General features: G+C 34.7%; 1 protein-coding gene across 4 annotated transcripts in view; it reads left to right on the forward strand.

Moving 5' to 3' along the window:
- The window catches only part of MTF2 (metal response element binding transcription factor 2), a 59,147-nt gene extending 42,421 nt beyond the window's left edge, over positions 1 to 16,726 (forward strand). For 3 of the 4 annotated variants that reach the window (XM_003892210.3, XM_009213098.2, XM_021920886.2), the window contains 6 exons: positions 5,083 to 5,150; positions 7,105 to 7,275; positions 11,386 to 11,491; positions 11,611 to 11,663; positions 11,776 to 11,880; positions 14,326 to 16,726. In XM_003892210.3, coding sequence (XP_003892259.1) covers positions 5,083 to 5,150; positions 7,105 to 7,275; positions 11,386 to 11,491; positions 11,611 to 11,663; positions 11,776 to 11,880; positions 14,326 to 14,683 — 861 coding nt within the window. In that variant the 3' untranslated portion in view covers positions 14,684 to 16,726. The remainder of the gene's footprint in view (positions 1 to 5,082; positions 5,151 to 7,104; positions 7,276 to 11,385; positions 11,492 to 11,610; positions 11,664 to 11,775; positions 11,881 to 14,325) is intronic. The other variant, XM_003892211.3, reaches the window with a different exon arrangement.

Genomic DNA, 16,726 nt, shown 5'->3' on the forward strand with positions numbered 1-16,726 from the left:
AGTGACTATAGTGGTTTTTGTAATTATCTTAATATTTAATGCTATAATTTGTTTAAAAATTCTTTCTAGCCATTATTCTTTTAGCACTTCGTATGCAGATACATATGTATACCTGTTAGTACACTGTATGCATTACATAATGAAATTCTGCAGTAGTTACTTGATGTAGATATTAGGTATATATAATATAAAACCTCATGTTGTGCTTATTTCAAAGTCTGTCATTTTTAATTAAAATTTAAGTTTTTAGTGTTTAGATTTTATTCGAGAGGCTGGAAATATAAGAAAATGAAAATCACATTTAGTATATTTTTCAAGAAAAAAGTTCAGTTTATCAGTTTCAGGTGTCCTAGCTCCAACTGAACTTCTGAAACATACTAGAAAAAATTTGCTTCAGCAATAATACATGTTTTATTTCTGTGGCCTATGAGGTAATGTCTTAGAAAAAAAGAAAAAGTTTTACTTTTTAAGATTATTTCCACTTTTTGAGCCATAAAATTTATTGTTAGAACAAGAGACTAATAATTTCTTATGGTTTCTTTCTCTGAATTAAAATAAGAAAATATTCAGACTTCTTAGATGAGACGTCTCATGCATAGACTTTGGTAATTGACAGATTGAAGTTTAGGTTTCTAATTTTCTGTATTCTTTTATATTTTTATACTGTAATTGTAATTGGATTTTAGGGTGAGTTTTTAGTAATAAATAGACGATACAGTTTATGCTAGTCTATCATGTTTATTCAGTGTTTTTCATTTAGTTTACTTTCAAATGTATGTAGTGATTGATACAAAGATAACATACATAATGGGTCATTCCAAATTGTTTGAATAGAAAATTTTTGATAAACTGAAAATGAATTACAAATTGAATTTTGTCAGTAATCCAAATTTGGGTTAACAAAAATTTCCTTTTGTTTATATTCTTATTCCGAATCTTATAAAATGCCATTAATTATTTTCAAAACATGGGAAGGTAGTGTATGCTAAATATAATGTTTATAATCGAATGCCTTAGTCATTTTGAACATCAGCTCTTTCTTTCTTTCTTTTTTTTTTTTTTTTTAGAGAGGGGGCCGGAGAGTCTCTCTCTCTCTCTCTTTTTTTTTTTTTAAAGAGACACTTGCTCAGACTGGAGTTCAGTGGTGCAGTCATACATAGCTCACTGAAGCCTTGAACTCCTGAGGTCAAGTTATCTTCCTGCCTCAGCAATTCTTGTTATACATAATATAGGATAAAGCACCTGCTCTAGAAATTTTTCTTCACAAATGAAACAAAACAGAGAACAAAGGTTGTGATTTTAGTTTATCTAAAATGTGGAGTTTCCTTCCTCTTGCCACCAGATCAAAGAAAAAAATTTTGTGGTGATATAAGTTGATTGAGATTTTTTATGGCATTTTGTGTAGGAATATATATTGCACAACTAGGCAGTTATCTACATTTATTATTCCTGAACTTTGAATTATAATTAATTTTACATATGATGAGGCTGGCTAAACTTTAATGGTATTTTTTATTTTGGAAACCTAGTAAATACATATTTACATTTGTAATTACTTGCTGTAATCTTATATTGAATCAGTTGTATTCTGTTTCATGTATTGTGTCCCCCGCCCCCCTTTTTTTTTTTTAATAAAGGAAGCACTGTGACTGTTTTTATTTTAAAGACTTTTTTTTAGAGCAGATTATGTTGTCCCCTTCTGCCACACATGCATTGCCTCCCCCATTGTCAACATCCCTCCACCATAGTGGTAGATTAGTTGTAATTGATGAAGCTACATCAGTACGTCATTATCATCCAAAGCTGTGACTTCTTTTAGTAATAAAAAGAAGTTTCAAAAATATTACACTTTTGGAGATAAATCCTTTCATACTGAAAAGGCAAAACGTAACAGTCATATATCATATTTTTTCTGAGTTGAATATGGTATAGGATTGTTATGAAGAGAAGATAAAACTTTTGAATCATTTTAGAAGATAATGGTATTACACTGTTTCCTTATGTAGTTTTTGTACTTCTTTTGGCTTGGTACCTAATGATTATCATATAGATTGAGTGTAGCTGTTTGAAGTACTACTATGTTTTGGATCATTTTCTTTGAGATAGTAAAAATACTTAACATTTGAATCCATGATAAACTTTCTTAAGGTTTTTATATAAAATGAAGTCTCATGTGTTGTATCAGATTGTTTTGGGGAGTTTAAAATGAGATATTAGTACTTTTTGTAATCTGCTTATTGTCATTTGTCTTTGATTCTTGAAGTTATTTGAAATCCTAGTTCTGTAATAACCGCTTTTCTGTGGTCTTAAATTTTAGAAAACCTGACGTTGATAGCAGAATAATGTATCGAGTGCTACTTCACTTTTGAGGGAGGTAGGGAGAAAAGCAAAGATGAAATTCAAGAAATACTGTGGTAGAAATGATACTAGAGGAAACTATATAATAGAGGTGGAATGATATCTACAAGTGGAAATTGTAAGAAATCTGAACAACAATACTTTGGGGCTTAGAGTGTTATAATTAGCATGTAGTATGGTGGTTAGCAACAAATTACCTAAGCTGTTGGGATACTTAAGCCCAGGTGGCTTGGAACTTAATATTGGTAATTGAAAGGAAGAGTTATACTATAAGTATTAGTGTGAGATTAGTATCTGGAGAGGAGGGAGCAAAAAACAACAAGTTATTCTTTTTGGAGATTTATATAATAAACCTCATGGTCAGATGGAAGGCATAGAATATGATGCTCTTCTAATGTAGATTATCTGATTTACACTATAATGGTTGTACTTTTAGGTTGCAAAATGCTGAAAGGGGGAAGTCTTTGGCACTTTTATGGTAGCTAAAATATGCAGTTATTTGCAGAGTCGTTGTGGAGTGCTGAAGGAACTTAATAGATAAAATTTCTGAGAAACAGTAGGGAGTAAATACCAAAAGAAAGTAGAGTTCATTGTGATTGTCAAAATGTAAAAAAAGAGTGGGTTTTAGAAATTAGGAAGTTAATTTTGCTGTTGACTCAGCAAAATTGTAGAGCAGATTTTTCAGATATATGGTTTGTGAAGATTTAAAAGGCATAGGAAAATCTCTTATTAGAATAAGTCATGTATACACGTATACCCTTGATTTCTTTTTTGATATGATTAGCAATACTGGTTTGTCAGTGTTTTTTTTTTTTTTTTATGGTTAGCAAACGCTGGTTTGGGCATGATATAGACGTAGTATAACTTGAGTTCAGATGAGATATTAAAATCTGAACTGGTTAAAGTGAAAATTAAATGGATTTGTAACTAATGGAAAAACAGTGACAAAGACGGTGCTTTGGAAACATTCTTGAGGGAGACTCTAATGGAGGACCATAGGGGATTCTGTCTTTGTCTCTACCTTCAATTCTAGAAGGATGACAGAATCAAGAGAAAAGATCTGGAACATTGAGCTGAAAACAAGATCAATTAACAGCAGTTATAAAATTCTGCTTTAGTCGTAAACACAAACAGTCCATGGTTATGATAGGGGATACTCAGTTTGATAGCAGTTCATCTGATACGATTTCACAGTTGGGGTGGGGAGGAGGGACCAGGAAGAAGACAGTCAGAAGCTTAATATGAAGTAACCATGTGATGTAGCTGTTAAACATTTTAACCTAATCTTATAGACATGGTAGTTGCATTCAGATATATGAAGCGTTGTCTTGTAAAAGAGGGAATGGAAGAGCTCTGGGGAGGAAGATTTTTGCCCACTTATGGAATGGGCTTTTTTAGTTGGTGCCTTATCAGCTCTTATCAATGGCAGTAATTAAGCCATGGTTGAATAAATATCTGTACTGTAAAAGAGACTGCAATATTGGTGGAAGGCTGAATTGCATCTAGGGTCTCATTCAAGCTCTAAAGTCTGATTATATTATTCCTTCTTTAAAACAGAAATTCTCTTTCATTAGACACTTCAGAAATTACCGCAGGAGGTAGTGGTTTGATATAGAGGAATGAGTACCTAACTCCTATTTCACATGTTTTTTTTTTTTTTTTTTTAGCACTCAGCAGATTGGCACAGAGTGGGCTCTCAGTGAGTGTAGAATGAATGAACTTATCACTTGCGTTCAGGTTCTAGCTCTCTCACCAACTAGACAGTGAATTTGAGCAGTTTTAACCTTTATATTTGTTAACTCGTGTAAAATAGAGTCGGAGTAGATGACTTACAAGTTTTTTCTAGCTCCAGCATTCTATTTGGCAGATTTGTTTTCTCTCTCACTTAAAGCAGTTCTGAGGCTTGAGAGTTTCAAGTGGTAAAGAACATACTGGCTGTAATTTTGAAAATCAACTGTGATATTTTGGAAGCAGCTTTTTTTTTAAGGTCTTTGTAGCATTAATTCAGGATGGTCCTTTTGTGATTTAGATTCGTTTGCTAATATGCCCTAGTCAAGAAGAGGCAGAAAGGTCTCTGAGAAAAAGCCCTATTGGAACAAAATAGAGTTTTTTTCTAGAATTAAATGTTTAGGTTTTAAAATGGTTTGTTATGATGAAAAATTATTGAGCCATTTAGAGCTGGCTAAAGTCTATAATTGTTATGAAAATAAGGTCTCTCAATTTTACAGTATTCTAAAAAATTATAGAGATTATCGGTTTATGCTAGTGCTAGAGGTACTGGAATATGGTATGTTTCTCATTACTTTTTGTACTCCTTCCTATTGATATCTGTTAGGAACTTTTATAGTAAATATTAAAATAATTCTAATGTATTATTTCCCTAGGTTAAAGAATTTTTGAAAAATTTAATAACTAATACAATCCCATGTTTATGGTATTTTACAGTTTGTAGTTCCTTCATAAACATATCACTGGATTAATATAATGAGCAAGTAATTAGTGTAGGATTTATAGTTCCTTTTTTATAAGTGAGAAAATAAGCCTTGAGAGGTTAAATGGTCCTAGGTCACATAATTAGTCAGTGAGGACTTGGAATTAGAACTTAGATCTTCTGACTACCAATCAGTACACTTTTCCTCTGCATCACATTGCCTCTATCTAGCACCTGTATATTACTAATTGATGAAATTGTAGTGCGTTAAATTGTTTCTTGATACTTCACAGCTGGCAGACACACCAAAATCTGAAAGATATGAGCATGTTCTGGAGGCATTAAATGATTACAAGACCATGTAAGTTGATTTATTTTATGTATCCCTATGAGGGAGACATTTAGTAAGTATAAGGAATAATGGCATTGTTTAAGAATTGTGGGATTGGTGTATAGAAGAAGTACATACCATTTTAAACTTTTTAATGTCTTATTCTATTTTAGTTAGATTAAAGCAGTGATTCTCAAGGATTGGAGGAGGGAGGAGTAATCCTTCTCCTGGGAATGATGGGTGGGAGGCATACCGGTATCTCTGGGAGAATTTAGCCTATCCCATTGAAAAAGCATATTCAGTAATAACTTCCTTCTATAATGTAATCTACTGAAAGTGAAATAAAATCTTGTTAGCTGGTGGGAATATTCAAAAGATAGGAGAGAATATTGTAGGGAATATGGGGTTTTAAAAAGATTGAGATCTATGGTTATAGTTAACACCATTAGTTACAGAAAGGTAATGTTTCTAGCTGAGTGGTCTAAATAATTAAGTGATATTATTTGATATGTTCTCATACAGATATACAGATCTTCCCCCCCATTTTTACTTTTTTTTTAACTCACCACTATACTAACAAGGATTCCCTTTTTAAAAACAATATATCTACATTTCTTAGAAACATTTTTAAATGCAACAGAAATTTTATAAATGTATGTATTGACTCCAATAAAGTGTTATAAAATTTTTGTTTGCAATAAGTTGGTGTTTTGAATTTGGTAGTATTTCCTCATTAAATAATGTAATTAGTAGTGGCTGGATCTTTAGACCAGCTCAAAAAGTCATGAGGTACCTGATATGACCTTGAAGTATAATAAACAGGAAAAAAGACTGTAATAAAGTCATGAGGTACCTGAGTAATTACTGTGCTGGTAAAAATATTTCATGGGACAGTGAATTCTGAATTTCAACTTAGGGTACCAGAAATATATCTGTTCCTGTTGTGGTAGTAATGAGGGATCCCCTTTCTTAAACCTGCAAAAAAGTAGAACATTCTGGTTGGGCGTGGTGGCTCACACCTGTGATCCCAGCACTTGGGAAGCCGAGGCGGGCGGATCACCTGAGGTCAGGAGATCGAGACCAGCCTGGCCAACTTAGTGAAACCCCGTCTCTACTAAAAATACAAAAATAGCCAGGCGTGGTGGTGCGCGCCTGTATTCCTAGCTACTTAGGAGGCTGAAGCAGGAGAATAGCTTGAACCTGGGAGGTGAAAGTTGTAGTGAGCCGAATTGTGCCATTGCACTCCAGCCTGGGTGACAGGCGAGACTGTCTCAAAAAAAAAAAAGAAAAAGAGGGGGAGAACATTCTAAACAACTGATGGAAGTTCTTGTGGCCAGGCAAGTTTCAGTAGAGCTGAGGTAGATGGAGGTGCTTGGGAATAAGGACCATAGAGACTGAAAGAAAGGTCTAAGGATCATATTTTTCAGAGGCCCAAGTCCATATTGCTCTGAAATAACCCTTCTTTGCCCTGGGTTATTTCCGTTTCCATATCTGGCACTCTAGATACTCCTTTTATTTTCTGGGCCTCTAGGATTTATCTCCTACTTTCTTTTCCAATGCTGTCACCTATTACTGCTAAGGTTTTTCTCCTTATAAATCCACTCTGAGATGAAATTCTTTTTTTTCCCTAAATCGCTTTTGAGATATTTCTCACAGATGACACTAAATATGGGAAAGCATATTGGGACCAAAAAATACCATTCTTTGTTCTTCTTTCTTCCTTTAAAAAGTTAGTTGCCATGTTTAAAAAGAAAAGTGGACATGTACTCTTCTCCTTTCTGGTCCTATCCCTTCCTCCCCATCATATCCTGCTATAGACTGGTTCTGGGGCAGATAAGAATCAAGGAAAGCAAGGGGGAATGAATTTCTGTAGTATTGGGTGGGCTTTCAAGTATAAGGGCCTTATATATGAAAGTTAAGTTAGGGTCTGCTATGTATATGTGTTCAGTTTTTAAAATTTTAGTTAATGTTTTTAAAAATTTAGGTTTATGTCTGGGAAAGAAATAAAGAAGAAGAAGCATTTGTTTGGGTTGCGAATTCGTGTTCCTCCTGTGCCACCAAATGTGGCTTTCAAAGCAGAGAAAGAACCTGAAGGAACATCTCATGAATTTAAAATTAAAGGCAGAAAGGCATCCAAACCTATATCTGATTCAAGGTAAAAGTTGATCTGTGGCTTAGTTTTTCTCTTTAGCTTATTTGTAACTAAAAATGTATGTTACTTAGTCTCCTTAGTATATTTGAAAGTACAAGTGGCAGTTACTCTGATTTTTTTTTTGGGGTCTATAATATCTTGCTTAGACAAGGTATGAAGAGTTGATGCCAGATGCTTGTTTATTTTAGGACTTTGGCCTTCCAGGAATAGACTCTATTGATTTTGTTAGCAAACAGCTTAAGAGTACTAGCCTGTTTGTTTGTTCACTTTTCATTCATTCATTCATCCATTCATTCATTCAGCACAGTTTCAAGTGCCTTATTATCTAAGTGCTAGTGAGTACAATGACAAACAGATTTTTCTTCTGCCCTGATGAGGTTTACATACTAGTGGACAACAAAGGTGATAAACAAGTAAAATAGTTACTGATTATGCTAGTGCCATTTTTAATAGCATACTGTTTTAGACTTTACTATGGATAGAGATGGGACCTTTGTACTTTAACGATGAGGCTTAAGGAAGGACTATTTAAGATAATATTTAAATTAAGACTTAAAAATGAGAATGATATAACAATGTGAAAAACAAAGGGAAAACTACTCCAGCTAGCAGAAATAACAAGTGCAAAGGCTTTGAAACGTATTCTAGGAACTCACAGAAGACTGATGTGGTATAAATGAGGATGAGAGAGTAGTAGCATCAGGTATTGGAAAGATTAGGTGAGACTTGATCCTGTGTAGGGTCTTGTAGGGCTTACAAAGAATTTGGGTTGTTTTCTAAGAATAAAGGGGAGGCATTTAAGGGATTTAATTATCTTTTAAAAATACTCGGCCGGGTGCAGTGGTTCACGCCTGTAATCCCAGCACTTTGGGAGGCCGAGGCAGGTGGATCACCTGAGGTTGGGAGTTTGAGACCAGCCTGACCAAGATGGTGAAACCCCATCTCTACTATAATTACAAAAATTAGCCGGGCATGGTGGCGTGCGCCTGTAGGCTCAGCTACTCGGGAGACTGAGGCAGGAGAATCACTTGAACCCGGGAGGCGGAGGTTGCAGTGAGCCGAGATCGCGCCACTGTACTCCAGCCTGGGCAACAGAGCGAGACTCTGTCTCAAAAAAAAAAAAAAACTGTTTTGGATGCTGTTTTGAGAATGGGTAGTATACAGGTAAGAATAAAAGCAGGAGAAAATTAAGACTCAGTTTTCTAGATGAGAGATAGATGGTATGAGGTACAGAGGTAGGTGGTAACATTCAAATGGAAAGAAAACAGATTTGAGGTCTTTATTGGAGTTAGAATTAATTGGATTTGCTAGTGAATTAAATTTCTGAAAATAAAGAAGGAGTCAATTAAATAATGCCCAGATTTCTGGCCTGAGCAACTGATGAGGGGTTAATCAAGATCTGGAAAAACAGATTTTGGTATGGTGAATGAAGCATTCTTCTGTTTCATATTCATTGAATTTGAGATTCTTATGAGGGATACACACACACACACACACACACACACACCCCTCATACACACAGAATGATGTGAAATACGGGCAATTGGATGTGTAATTTAGGAGCTCATAGGAGAGTTCTGGACAGGCGATACAAATTTGGAATCTGATTGATAAAGCCATGAGAATGAGTGAAATTACCGAGGGAGCAAGTAGAGAGAGAAGAGAAGGTGGTCTGGGATCATGTCCTGATATCATTTGTAAATTTGGAAGAAGTGAAATAAGCAGAGGAGACTAAAAAAGAGTGATCAGTGAGATGGGAGGAAACCAAGAAGTTTGATCTCATGACAACCAAAAGAAAGGTAGTGTTTCAAGAAAGATAGCTATATTAAAGTGTATTGAATGCTAGTGAGGTAGATTAAAATGAAAGAAAAATATTTATTGCATAACATTTTGTTATTAGTGACCTTGACAAAAGGAATTTCTTTGAAGTAGTACAGATAGAAACCAGATAGGACTGGGTGGAAGTATGACTGAATCCAGCATTGCCAAATTTACATGTCAAACTGTGCTTCTCCTACATATCAGGGACACAGGCAGATTCAAAATAATAACAGTAGTGAAGGAAAGGAGGAAAATAGGAAACTATCTTTAAGGATTCTGAATGAGAGGGGAGAAAATGGAAAGCGTATTATGTCATCAACACCCAGAAGTTTTCCTGTATAGGGAGGCTGACAAATGGAATGACAGCTGAAGAGGGGGATAGGACTAGTTAAATGATGTTTTTTTTTAAAATAGTTGGGAGATAGTTGGAACCTGTTTTTGTGTGTAAGTAGGAATGATCCATTGGAGAAGAGGAAATTGGTATAGGAGAGTAGAAGCCAAAAGAGAAGGAATATAGAGCCTAAATGTGGGACTCGCCTTTTCTAGAAGGAGAAACATCCTTCTGTTGAAATGGGGTAAAAGAGAAGATGGGTACAGATGCTAGTTCTGTTGTAGATTGGGCAGTTGGAAATTGACTGAAGTTCTTGCCTGGTAGCCTCTATTTTCTCGATGAAATATAAGGTAAAGATAGCAGAGAGTCTTGTACAGAGATGGGAATTTAAGGATCAATTAAAGGTATGGAATAGTCATCTTGGAGATAAGGAAAATGTGATTACAAAGCCTTGACAATGAGTCCAGTTATTTGAAGTTTGTAAGAAATTAGCTGCTAATTAAGTTTTCTTTCCTGAAGGAAAGAATGCTTATTATTCCTATCACTTTCAGATTTGGTCACTCAAATCCTTTGCTAGCAGTTGCCATATTATGAATCAGAAAAAAATAATTCCACAAGCTTTTTCATTTCTATCATGATTGTGATAGGATGCTCCCTTTGTGGTAGCTATCAGGTCATCTGATGCCACCAGATAAGGATTCAGCTGCTTTGTTTAAAGGCATCCTGAGTTCCTTCTGGACCTTGTGTGTAAGTTGTTCCTTTTAGTTAGAGGTTACTTTCTTTAGTCCAGGAGTCCTTTATAAATATTATGTTGATCATTTTACAAAAGAAATGGATATCCCATCCATCTTGTTCTTGAGACTTTTGATTATAGTGTCTGGTTCTGCTTTGTCCTTATAGTTCCCCTACTTTCTCCTTCCTCATAGTTCCACCTTTATTCCCTGACCTTGTTTGGCATCTAGAGGGATAAGTTTTTTTCCTACTTTCTCCATTCATCTCTTTGTAGGCTATTATATAGTGTTCTTTTTTCCTCTCCTTAATTAAAGTTTCCTGGACAATTTTCTCGTAGCCCTCACTCCATTTTATTAGCTTGCTTGTATACACATTTGTCACTTTCTAACTATATTGTGAACTCTTTAGCACTAGGAACACCTTTGTATCCATATTATCTAATATCGTCTTTATATGGTAGCTATTGTTGAGTAAATGAAATATTCTTTCTCTATATATTTTTTATTTTTTTCTATTAATTAGAGTGTCTTTGCCTGTTGCACTTTTTTCCTTCCTATTGCTTGGAATTTGGCTTTATGTTTAAAATATGGTTTTCTAGGTCTTTCTGACCTAGAAAGACCTTTTGAATGACTCCCTGAGAATATGATGGATTTCTTACTCCTTTCTTCTTTATGTTCTGCCACTCTGGGCTTCATTCTCTTTCTGATAGTGTCATTCAAGAATCTACATATATATCTAAAGGCAGCCTTTATGACTACTATAATTTTAACATAGATATTTCCTGACTCCATTAGGTTAACTGCTAAATTCATAATCATTTTTAGTAGTAAATCCTGGAAACATCCTCCACATTGTAACAACCTAAAATTAAACTATATAATTGAGCTTTTAGGAGTTTTGAAATCTTCCATTCAGTATAATTGTCTGGTTTTTTTTGTTGTTGTTTTTAAATCTTTAAGTGGTATATATTGTTCAGAATTATATTAAAGAGGACTTTTTTAAACCTTTCATAATGGTTTAAATATCTTTAAAGTCAAGAAATATTTATTTAAATTAGAATATATTATCAATGCACTTGACTAAACTTGTGGATTCAATTAATAATTTTTATATTACCATTAATATAAAATAGTAAAATATATGTGTATATATGTCTAGTTACGTACATAGAGTCAATGTCTTTCTTTTCTTGATGCAGAGATTAAATGCATAATGGTTTTCCATTTCAGGGAAGTAAGCAATGGCATAGAAAAAAAAGGAAAGAAAAAATCTGTAGGTCGTCCACCTGGCCCATATACAAGAAAAATGATTCAAAAAACTGCTGAGCCACTTTTGGTAAGAGGATATGTTGGTATATGTTCTCAAGAAGAAGGATGCGTGAAATAACTGAGAAGCTAGTATTTTTTTCAGCTTATTCTAGAGACATGCTTTAAGTATATATTTTTATTTTCCAGGATAAGGAGTCAGTTTCAGAGAATCCTACTTTGGATTTACCTTGTTCTATAGGGTAAATAGAAAGTTATTTTCTCCCTTTCTAGGTTTTGTCTTTTGAGTGGATGTTAATATTTCTGTTTGTTATATAATATAGTCGTTACACAATTTAAATTCTTTTGTCTCAGGAGAACTGAGGGAACTGCACATTCATCTAATACCTCAGATGTGGATTTCACGGGTGCTTCCAGTGCAAAAGAAACTACCTCGTCTAGCATTTCCAGGCATTATGGGTAGATATTTTAGTTCTTATTTTTTTTACTTTTCTTATTCTAGATTCCTTTTCTTTGTAAAGTGTTGATTGAATAATTTTTTAGCAATTGAAAGTGATGCAAGTTGTGTCTATCAGCTTTTTGAGCGGTAATCCAGATGTAGATCCCATTAGTTGTTAATATTCATTTGAATATTTTTGCTTTCTAGAGTACAAACATTGTATTTTTCAAGTTTGTATGGAAATTTGCTGTGAACACAGAGAAAAAGTATACCATTGTTTAGAAGCTGTGCTTGTTAGGCTTTTTAATGCCTCTGCTTACACAAGTGTTCTTTGCTTTAGAAAGATTTGATTTTTTTATTTTTTAAGAGACAGATTCTCATTCTGTTGCCCAGGCTAGAGTACAGTGGCACAATCATGGCTCATTGCAGCCTCAAACTCCTGGCTTCAAAAAAGTCCTCCCACATCAGCCTCTGTAGTGACTAGGACTAGAGATTGTGCCACCACACCTAACTAATGCTTTTTTATTTTTTGTAGAGATGGTTTTGCTAAGTTGCCCAGGTTGGTCTTGAACTCCTGGCCTCAAGTGATCCTCCTGTGTTGGCCTTCTCAAGTGCTGGGATTACATGCATGAGCCATTGCAACTAGCCAAGATTTGATTGGGAAAAAGAAAAAAAAAAGAATCAGACACCTAAATCCTTTTGTCCATAAAATGATTTTAAACTTAGGATTTTTATCTGATACTTAATCCAGCCCTTCAGAAGGACATTTTTGTTTATTGTTTTTTTTTTTTTTTTTTTTTTTTTTGAGACTACTCTGTCACCCAGGCTGGAGTGCAGTGGCATGATCTCGACTCACTGCAACCTCTGCCTCCCGGATTCAAGCGATTCTCGCGCCTCAGCCTCTCACATAGCTGGGATTACAGGCGTGCGCCACCATGCCCAGCTAACTTTTTGTATTTTTAATAGAGATGGGGTTTCACCATGTTGGCCAGGCAGGTCTTGAACTCCTAAACTCAAGTGATCTACCTGCCTCGGCCTCCCAAAGTGCTGGGATTACAGGCGTGAGCCACTGCGCCCAATCAGGACAACTTTTCTCTAAAGCATGTCATGTCAGGTATGAAAAGGTTAATCTGTTTGGGGTCAGAGCTACTATTTTCAAGTTTTTTACTTTGTTCTGTTTAAATTTTGTTCATAATTCAAAAACTGCTATTGTAAATTATGCAAAATTCTACATTAAATGCTTAAAGTGTAACCCATTTATTAATGAATTCTGAATAATTGACTTTTTTGGGCCTCTTACTAGGTACTCTGCTAAGCTTTTTATGTATATTATCTTATTTAATTCTTAAAACAATTTTTTGGCTGGGTGTGGTGGCTTATGCCTATAATCTCAGCACTTTGGGAGTCCAAGGTAGGAGGACTGCTTGAGGCAAGAGTTTGAGATGAGACACCATCCCTACAAAAGAAAAAAGTTATCTGGGTGTGGTGGTGCTGTCTGTAGTCCTAGATAATCAGGAAGCTGAGGTGGAGGATTACTTGAGCCCAGGAGGTCAAGGCTGTAGTGAGCCATGATTGTGCCACTGCACTGCAGCCTGGGCAAGAGAGTGAGGCCTTGTCTCAGACAAACAAAAGAGAACAATTTTTTGAGTTGTATAAGTCCTGTTGTTCTCATTTTACAGATGAGGAAACTGAGACTTAGGGGATTTTAAGTAACAAGCCCAACGTTGCATGTTTAGCAAGTATAACAGAGCTGGATTGTTAACTTATACAGTATGACTGTGGGTCTTTCAATTTAGTTGTTGTGCTATATTCTCCTTTTATTATAAAATCATAAAATAATTGAATTTCTGTGCTGAAAAGGACCTTACAAATTATCCAATCCAACCCCTTCACTCAGTAAGTGAACATAGAGAATAAGATTTGAATTTGGCCAAATAATAGAGTTAGAGATAGACCCAGGATACTCCGACTGCTAGTTTGTGCTTATTCTGGTGTATTACTTCACTAGGCCTAGAACTGGTAATAAGAGAACCTGTATTCGAGTTCTACTCTTCAAGGACATGGAACAGTGTCGTAGATGTAGTTTGTGCTCATTCATTATTTTGTTCCAATGAAAAATAAATGAGCTCTTTTAAATGATGAGATTATTGGCAATACATGATTTATGAGTAGGGCCTCTTGATAAGAATTTTCCTTGTTGGCCTCCTAAGTAAAAAAATTACCCTCAGCTTACTAGTAAAGGAAGAAAAGCTCTACAAAGTTCAGCCCCAAGAAAGTGACAAAATCTAAAGTAAGGAGCACAAGTGATAGTCCATTTATATCGCATTTATTGTTTGAGTTTGGCTTATTTTTATGTCATCAAGGATATATGGTATAGTAGAATAATCCAAAAAAGAGAACATATTGTGTGGGCATAGGATGCTTAAAAAGCGTAGCAGACAATTCTGGCCTTCTCTGTTACATAGATTATCTGACTCCAGAAAAAGAACGCGTACAGGAAGATCTTGGCCTGCTGCAATACCACATTTGCGGAGAAGAAGAGGTCGTCTTCCAAGAAGAGCACTCCAGACTCAGAACTCAGAAATTGTAAAAGATGATGAAGGCAAAGAAGATTATCAGTTTGATGAACTCAACACAGAGATTCTGAATAACTTAGCAGATCAGGAGTTACAACTCAATCATCTAAAGAACTCCATTACCAGTTATTTTGGTGCTGCAGGTAGAATAGCATGTGGCGAAAAATACCGAGTTTTGGCTCGTCGGGTGACACTTGATGGAAAGGTGCAGTATCTTGTGGAATGGGAAGGAGCAACTGCATCCTGACTGTAGGACTGAACATTATGTTCACTGCACTCTGATTTTCTGTAGGTACAGTTCAAAGCCCTAAAGGAGTCTGGCTTTTACTATCTTTCTTAAAAAAAAAAAAAAGTCAAAAAAATTCAAAAAAGGGGATGATACTAGCCTTAACATGTACCTGTCAATGTTATGGATATTGTCATAAAAAGGTATCTTTTAAAAATCAGAACAGAGACTTAATTTTTTAAATCTTAAGATTTGTAGAATGTTTCTAGGGTAGGATATTAAAAATGATTGAAACCCATGCATGGTGTTAGACAATTTTTCTAATTATTTCATTGAGTCAGTTTTTTGTGATTAGTGGTTATCAGAGCAAACATCATGTAGATAGCACAAGTATTTGGAGAAACGTTGTCTGTTTTGTTACCAAAATGTTGGAAAAATTTATTTCAATACCTTTTAGATTCATAAAGTGCAGTGTATATAATGCCTACTGAAAGACTGTAAAATATTGAAATTTTCTTTCAAGCAAAGTGTAAAAAAATATATTGAGCCTGTAAATTGCTCTGTGACTAGACTTCATTGTCGTCTTAATATATTCTTGCATGTGCATATATATACACACGTGTATATATATGTGTGTGATTATGTGACCTATGCAATACAAATTATGGGAATGGGCAGCTTTGGAGTATATATCCCATAATTCTTTTTTCAGGAATAGTTGCAGTATTTACACAGCAGCATTTCTTCTCAGGCTTTTATTGGGTGCTGTTGCTTGCTATGTATGAAGAGAAATGTGTCAGACAAGTTTAGTGTGTTCTGAAGAAGGGTGTGAACAACAGTGTTCATGGGCTTTTAGAATGCTTTTCACTTTTAGTCCTTGTAACTCAGCTGTTCAGTACCTAAACAAATTCAAATAATATGAACATTATCTCCTACTAGAAGTAACGTTTTCAAGTTTTCATGGCACATTATGATTGTAAATGTCTCTCAGTTTTAACAGTAAGTCTATAGGAGTCCCGTGAAGATTCCTGAAATGTCTGTAGTAACTGTTAGTCATGTTTGAATAAGTGTAGTATGAACAAAGTATTTTATTGCACAGGGTTAACAAACAGTTTGTTGCCAGCTGAGGCTACTGCTGTTTTATTACAACATTACCTCTTGTTTTTATAAAATGTACCAAGATTTAAATTGATAACTTTATTTTACTTGTAAAAAAAAGTTTCTTTTATCACCAGTGTTAGAGTTGTCTTCTGTTTCTTTTTGTTTTGTTTTGTTTTCCTTTTTAGCCAAAGAGTGAACAGAAGATTTTCTTATTTTGGTGGCTATTCATTTTACTTTTAAAAGTGATTGGTGGATTTTAGACTAATAATGGGGGAATTTGCCGCCAAAATAAAAAATATGTAAAGTGTAGTGATTACAGAGTGGTTAAAATGTGGGTTAGTACTTATTTATTCCATTAATTGATTATTTGACTGTTTATAAAGAAAGTTGCTTTATTTCTTTAAACATCTTCAAAAGATGATCCTTTCTTGTCACATTATAGCCAAAAGAAGCAGAGAACTTCATTGTCTGCATTTGGTTCCTGGTTGGCCAGGTATAAATGAGCTTTACAAAAGTGCAAATTAAAAACTGTTACTTCTGTTTACCTCCACCAAAACTTGATTTTCCCCTAGCTATTAATTTAAGGTTGCCTTTCCTGCAGCTGCAATATTTTGGATAACACACAGAGTTTGTGTTGATTTTTGAATGTTTGTTTATATCTAGGGGTAATGAAAAATGTAAATCCCGTGTATCCTTATTCACTCCACCTGTATCATATTATTTCATTTTCCCCAAAGTCCTTTAATTCTAACTGAACACCAGCAGTATTTTTAGAAACTTTTTCTTTAACATACTTGGAAGATGATTTATTCAGCTGAACTGTCGTTAGACATAATTATTGTGAATGTCTGTTTTATTTTCTCATGGTGGTTCACATGGCTCTGATGTTCAGTTTGTATTTTTGCAATTGCTTTACTTAGAAATTAAAACAGACCAACATTAAATGTGTGTATTTTTTAAAGA

Source organism: Papio anubis, chromosome 1, assembly GCF_008728515.1.
Source record: "Papio anubis isolate 15944 chromosome 1, Panubis1.0, whole genome shotgun sequence".
Taxonomy (NCBI): Eukaryota; Metazoa; Chordata; class Mammalia; order Primates; family Cercopithecidae; genus Papio; species Papio anubis.